This window comes from Vicia villosa, unplaced genomic scaffold (assembly GCF_029867415.1).
Source record: "Vicia villosa cultivar HV-30 ecotype Madison, WI unplaced genomic scaffold, Vvil1.0 ctg.000024F_1_1, whole genome shotgun sequence".
NCBI classification, from domain to species: domain Eukaryota; kingdom Viridiplantae; phylum Streptophyta; class Magnoliopsida; order Fabales; family Fabaceae; genus Vicia; species Vicia villosa.
In genome coordinates this window covers 1,556,166-1,562,683 of record NW_026704956.1, presented here as the reverse complement: position 1 = coordinate 1,562,683, position 6,518 = coordinate 1,556,166, and the positions used below count along the sequence as shown (strand labels likewise).

Sequence of the window (6,518 nt, the reverse complement as noted above, 5' to 3'; positions counted from 1 at the left end):
ATTACAGGTCTAAAATTGAGTCACTTATAAAATGAGTTTAATTCTTCTTCAATTGAATATATTCATTTTGGCCAATTCTCACTCAGTCTATAATCTTTAATAGACTTTGAATCATGATTCTCGTTATCATTGATCGCTTTTAGCGCTATATTGTATACAAAGACATTGTCAATATTGACTTTATTTGGTTATCTCAATTTCGGTTCCATTCTATTTCATCCATGACATAGTTTATCGAGATCTCTTTATTTCATATTTCAAGTGCTTGATTTATTCATCTGGAACTGAAAATTAAATTAGGTCAAAGTGCTCTTAGAATTTTCATACCCTTACTTAGGTCATCTTTAACTTTAGCTGCTTTTTTTTGGTAGAGGACTTTTAACATTGGAACCGACTTTCCTATCATGCTTCATGCACGATTTCAATTCATTTGCAATATTAGATTTTCCAACAGGAGAATCCACATCAATTGTAGTATAAGCAGCTATAATTGGTTGTATAAAATTTATAAATGAATAGTATTTCAAACTTCAGGTTCATATTGGTTTGTACGAGGATCAAGACATGTTTCATATTTTATAATTGCATATAATAAATTATATACCAATTAAAATTGAAAACTATTCATCTAAGAAGTTTCCACGGGACAGTATCACCACAATACCTTTTTTATTTTAATCAATAAAATATTATAAATATTTATATTTAGCATAAACTCACTATATTCACGCACGGGACATTATCACCGCAATACCTTTTTATTTATTTAAACTACAAAATATTATAAATATTTATAATTATCAGAGATATTTGTAAATATTTATAGTTATTAGTCATATTTGTAAATATTTATAGTTATTAGACATATTAAATTTATCATGTTCTTTTTTTTTTTTTACATGTATTACTATTGAATTTCCATGTTCTTTTTTTTACATAGCTACTATATATAGATTCATTTCATCTATATTATGTTTTGCAAAATTAACATTCCTCATTCAAGTTTTTAAATTTCTTTTTTTACGCTTGTAATACATTTTTCATCTTAAGATTTGACTTACTCGTGCGGACGCACGGGTCTTCTACTAGTTTAAAAATAAAATGGGTCTTATTACAGTAGGTATCGCGCTTAGCACGGTACAGTGAGTGCTTAGCGCGGGTGTTTGAAAATTAATATTTTTGAAAAATGATTTCAGAATAGGGAAGCTTATATTTTATTATAATTTATTGAAACCTAGATAGGAATGTTTGGTTTGTAAACAAGAGTCATCAACAGTTAAGTGATGAGATGCATCTGAGTAAATGAATCAAGCTTTTAAAATCAATTTCAACTGGTAGTGAGTATTCATGGGTATGACTTGTTGGTTAATGAGTAACTACCATTGCAATTGTTGAGTCTGACATAATGGCTTTGTCCTTCACTTTTTCTATGTTGCCACCATTAGAGGTACTTTATGAGGAGAAAATGATTAATCATATATGTGCAAACAATCCATCACTACATGGCCATACTTGCCACATAGGTTACAAGTAGAACGGTTGCTTAAGCCACCACAACCTATACCACGCCCTCGACCTCGAGCATATCTTCCCTTGCCTCAAATATTATTTGAATCTTGATTAATGTGATCTAGGTTAGTAGAGACATTTTCTAGGATGAGTTCTTTACAAAATTTATCTAATTGCACCTCTTGATTGAACAACAAAGCTTCAACGTCATAGAGGGAGGGAGGGAGGACCAATTTCACCATACATTTGCATTACAAATGAATTGTACTCATCAAGTAGGCCTTTAAGAATTATCTGTACTTGATCTTTTTCACTGATTGTTTCGCCGATTGTAAGAAGGGAATCAACAATAGCTTTGACATGAAAAACATACTATAATTCAATGCAATTTGTCTTCTTTCATCAACTCATTGAAATATTTTTGAATTCAATCCCGAACCTCATAAGAGTGCTTGCATGCAAGAACCCAAGGTAGCACTAAATCAGAGATCATGGATAACAACCAGATGAAAAGTGGTTGATCTTTGATAATCCAAGTTTCATACTCAATTAGGATTAAATCATTTAGTCAACCAAGATGTATTGTACTTTGGACGAATTTGTGGATTCATCACAAATTTATGCATCTTCTGTGTATGGATTACCCCCTAAATTTGTTAATTCTAAAACAAGAAGTTGTTATCTTGAAGCTTGATTAACCATTATGGACCGAAGGAGCTACGTGATAAAGTATTGGAATTGAAGTAGGTGAAAACCTAAGATGATTGAACAGGTTCACGCATGTAGACCTCGGCTGCAGAAGTACAAAATATGATCAAAGACTGATAGCATAGTAGAAACCTTGTGTCACCATTGAAGCTTATGCTTGAAGCTTGAACGACACAATCCTCAAAATGCATTCATTAATGTTAGTTATTGTTCTGGACTGGGCCAAGAATTAGGCCCAATGCAGCTTCGGCCCACTGGACCTTCGAGGCCCAAACCAGGTTGCACCCTCCACCATGTGAAATGATGCTCGTCACCTCCTTGCTCGGCATGGGTGCTCCCCGCTGACACCCCTGCCGAGGACCCTGCTCTCCGCGAGCGCCCTCCTCGCCGAGGACCCTGCTCCTCGCAGGACTCCTTCATATCCAATCCTCCGAATACTACGGAGTCCACGTGGCCCCTATAAGACCGCGTCTCCCTTGGATTCCGGAGCGGTTAACTAGGACAGAGGGCATCACGCACCTCCGATATTTCCCCCCAGGAAACTTGGCAGTCTCCTAGTTGGGCCTGGGAATCCAGCCCACTAGCGTGATCATGGCCCAGCGTTGGGGGCTATAAATACCCTCTCTCAGTAGAGGGTCAGGTATTCAATTCACTTCTAACCTTAGCTTGTACTTGCTCTCCTTTGCTCCTCTACTCACTTTGGCATCGGAGTACCTTGCAGGTACACCCCCCTTCACTTCACGAAGACCAGCATCCGAGCAGGCCTTGACAACTCTTCTGATCAGGTACGATCAGTGGCGCCGTCTGTGGGAACTAAGCTCCCCCTTCTTTAAAGAACAAAGATCAAAGCTAACACATCCTACGATCGTCATGGCCGGCAACAACAATGTCACCATCCCAACTCCCGACCCTTTCGAGCTCCAGGATATGATCGAGGAATCCACTCTGGCTCGACACCGACGGGGGGGGGGGGGGGGGGGCGACAACACACTGTTGAGGGGCATGGGAGGTCAGGTCATGAGACCCCCCAGTCCGCCAGAAGGCCCCGACCTCAGCACATCGAGCAGGCTCAGAACAATGGAGATGAGCAAGCTCAGAACAACCGGACCGAGCATCCCCAGCCTCATAACAACGAAGAGGAACCAGCTCGGAACAATCGGACCCCCGAGCAGCTCCAAACCCATTCCGGGCAACAGCTGATTCGCGTCCAACATGAGACTGACCACAGAGATGGGCAGACCGCAACCTCCTCCACCCGCTCGCCCGAAAGACCGAGGGCTCGCCACGAGCACCATCGGGATGCAGACGATGCCCGCGGAGAAGCGGACACCACAGCCCTCCTCCTCCTCAAAGAGCTGCAGCGAACCAACCGTCTCATCCGAGATCAAGGCGAACGGATCGAGAGGTTGGAAAAGAGGCAGCGATATCGCTCTCCCCCACGGAGACGCCATCGTTCGCGCTCCTCCTCCTCTCGCTCCCCACCGAGAAGGACCCGCCGACGCTCCCCGTCATCTTTGCGGTCACCACCTAAAAGGTCCCGCCGACAGAGATCCTTTTCACGCTCCCCTCCACGGAAGAGCAAGAAAAATCGGAGGCTTGAGCCCATAATCGAGAGCCCTTCTCCCGATCAAGAGGACAGAAGACTTTCCAAAAAAGACCGAGAACCCCGCGAACGCTCCCCCAGGGACGACCGCCGGAGATCAGGAAAGACGTCGGGAAATACCCGCCGAAGTAATCGCTCGGTCACTCCGAGCGCCAGCGATGAGGAAGATTTCCGCAGCCCCTTGTCGGAAAGCATCCGGAAAGCTCGTAATGGAGTACCATATCGTCCACGGATCCATCAAATGTCGGATTTTCCCGACCACCCTCAGGAAAGGGGCGATGACCCGGTACAGAAATCTTCCACCCAATTCCGTCCACTCCTGGGCCGAACTCAAGGAACTCTTCTTGAGCCATTTCACCGCTTCTCGTCGACAGCCGAAATCTGAAGCAAACCTCGAAGCTGTTGTCCAAGGAACCAACGAGCCTCTCCGGGATTACCTTGACAGGTTCAACAGAGAGGCCGTCCAGGTGCAGACGACCGACTACATGAAGAGGTACCTCCTCGAGAGAGGGCTAATCCCCGGAAGCGAATTCAAGAAGGCCATAAGATAGAGAAATTACGTTCCATGAACGACATTCTTAAAAGGGCCCAAGCTTTCATTTCTTTCGAAGAGGGAGAAGCTGCCGCCATCAAAGCCTCCAGGGGAAATGACGCTGCTCGGGGTTCAAGCCAGGACCAATCGGCCACGCGCCGGACAAATGATAAAAGGAGGGACGACAGACCCCACGACGCAAAGGAGCGCAGGGGGCCAGCAGGTCGGTTCAACGACTATACCCCTCTGAACGCCTCGCGCGAGAAGATCCTGGCCGAATGCAAAAACACCGAGTTCAAGAACTCCAACATCAAGCCCCCAAAGTCAAATCCCACTAGGCTGGGGACTGACAAATCTAAATACTGCAAGTATCACAAGAGTCACGGGCACCTAACAGACGAGTGCATACACCTGAAGGACGCCATCGAGACGCTGATGAAAGAGGGCCACCTTTCAAAATACACAAGGAAAGGAGACCCGCCCAGAAGAAACGACCGTCGGAGCTCCGACGAGGGCAATTCGCCGAATGCCAGGCCGCTGCAGGTGGCGCTTGTAAACTCGGTTTTTTGAGGAGAACTGACTCCTTGCTCTTTTTTTTTTGATATATTTTTTTATTTTTTATATTTTTGCAAGAGTCGCCACCGACTTTTATTTTTTCCAATATTTAGGAAAGGCATAAAAGAACAGAAAAAAAGACCTTTTGACAGATTTTGGGTTCGGGGGGTTGGTTATACAAAGGGAAGGTTTTAAGCACCCTTTGTATCCATGGTTATCCACGGGCTCTTAATTGCTTAGCTCACTTTTTAAATGCTTTATTGATTTGAAAATAGAAGAAGTGAAGATGGACAATACGTCACATAGGTCTCTGAAGAGTTTCACCGGGAATAATGCCCTTCAAATACCAGATGAAAGTTTTGAAAATAGATGAGAAATTTTGAAAATACGTTGTTTGAAAATGAAAGTGTTTGAGCAAGCAATTAGGAATTACCTACTCTCAATTTATAAGATCTTTCTTATGCATTTAATCCTTTTCTTAAATGATGGTATGATTAAAAAAAAAAGATAATAAGAGGGGAAACCATAGAGGTGCAAGAGTGCAAAGTGCTTTTTTTAGTTTTATCTTGATTATTAATGTTTTAGCTCAAAGGTAAAAATATGGTCCAAGTGGACAAAAGGAAGATGACGGAAACATAAACAATGCGTCCAAATGGACAAAGAAAAATAGCGGAAGCATAAATAATATGTCCAAATGGACAAAGAGAAAATAGTGGAAACATAAATAATATGTCCAAATGGACAAAGAAAAATAGCGGAAACATAAATAATATGTCCAAATGGACAAAGAAAAAATAGCAGAAACATAAATGTAGAAATATGGAATATTTTATATATTTTGTAAAGAATACATAAGAGGTATTTATAGACTATAAATCTATCTAAATAAGGGAAGGGTAATTATTCTCCCTATAAATGCTAATTTAGTCATAATGACCTGTACAGCAGCTCATAATGAGCTGTATGATATTCAAAATATTCTAATAATAATAATATTGATATTACAACACTCCCCCTCAAGCTGGGGAATGGATATCTATCATCCCCAGCTTGCAAGTAAGATCTCGAAACCGCTCCACGGGAAGTCCTTTGGTGAGCACATCAGCTAACTGAAGTCCTGATGGGACATACTGTGTAGAAATAAGACCACTATCCAATTTCTCTTTGATGAAGTGTCGGTCTATCTCTATATGCTTTGTTCTGTCGTGTTGGACTGGATTGTGAGCAATACTAATGGCAGACTTATTATCGCAGAAAAGTCTCATAGGAGCGTCATACTTTATTTTCAAGTCATCTAGAATGATCTTCATCCACAACAATTCACATACTCCTTGAGCCATGGCTCTAAACTCTGCCTCTGCACTTGATCTGGCAACTACATTCTGTTTCTTGCTCCTCCATGTCACTAAATTTCCACCTAGAAACATACAATATCCAGTGGTGGATCTCCTGTCAACAATCGACCCTGCATAATCTGCATCAGTATAAACCTCCATAGACAACTGCTCACTTTTCTTGAACAATAGTCCTCTTCCTGGGCTCATCTTTAGATACTGCAAGATTCTATCCACTGCCTGTAAGTGTCTCTCCTGAGGGTCATGCATGAATTGA

General features: G+C 42.0%; 1 protein-coding gene across 1 annotated transcript; it reads left to right on the top strand.

The window, feature by feature from the left end:
* Positions 1 to 1,405: 1,405 nt before the first annotated feature.
* LOC131622115 (uncharacterized) lies at positions 1,406 to 4,922 on the top strand. Its single transcript, XM_058893164.1, has 3 exons — positions 1,406 to 1,447; positions 3,285 to 4,106; positions 4,266 to 4,922. The coding sequence occupies exons 1-3, from the start codon at positions 1,406 to 1,408 to the stop codon at positions 4,920 to 4,922; spliced, it is 1,521 nt and encodes a 506-aa protein (XP_058749147.1).
* Positions 4,923 to 6,518: the final 1,596 nt, after the last annotated feature.

Bases quoted from the DNA above. Each gene is read 5' to 3' on its own strand.
- LOC131622115 (XM_058893164.1), top strand. From the start codon at position 1,406: ATGGCTTTGTCCTTCACTTTTTCTATGTTGCCACCATTAGAG. The intron at 1,448-3,284 runs GTACTTTATGAG...CACATCGAGCAG, and splicing joins CTATGTTGCCACCATTAGAG to GCTCAGAACAATGGAGATGA. The intron at 4,107-4,265 runs GTACAGAAATCT...TTACCTTGACAG, and splicing joins AGGAAAGGGGCGATGACCCG to GTTCAACAGAGAGGCCGTCC.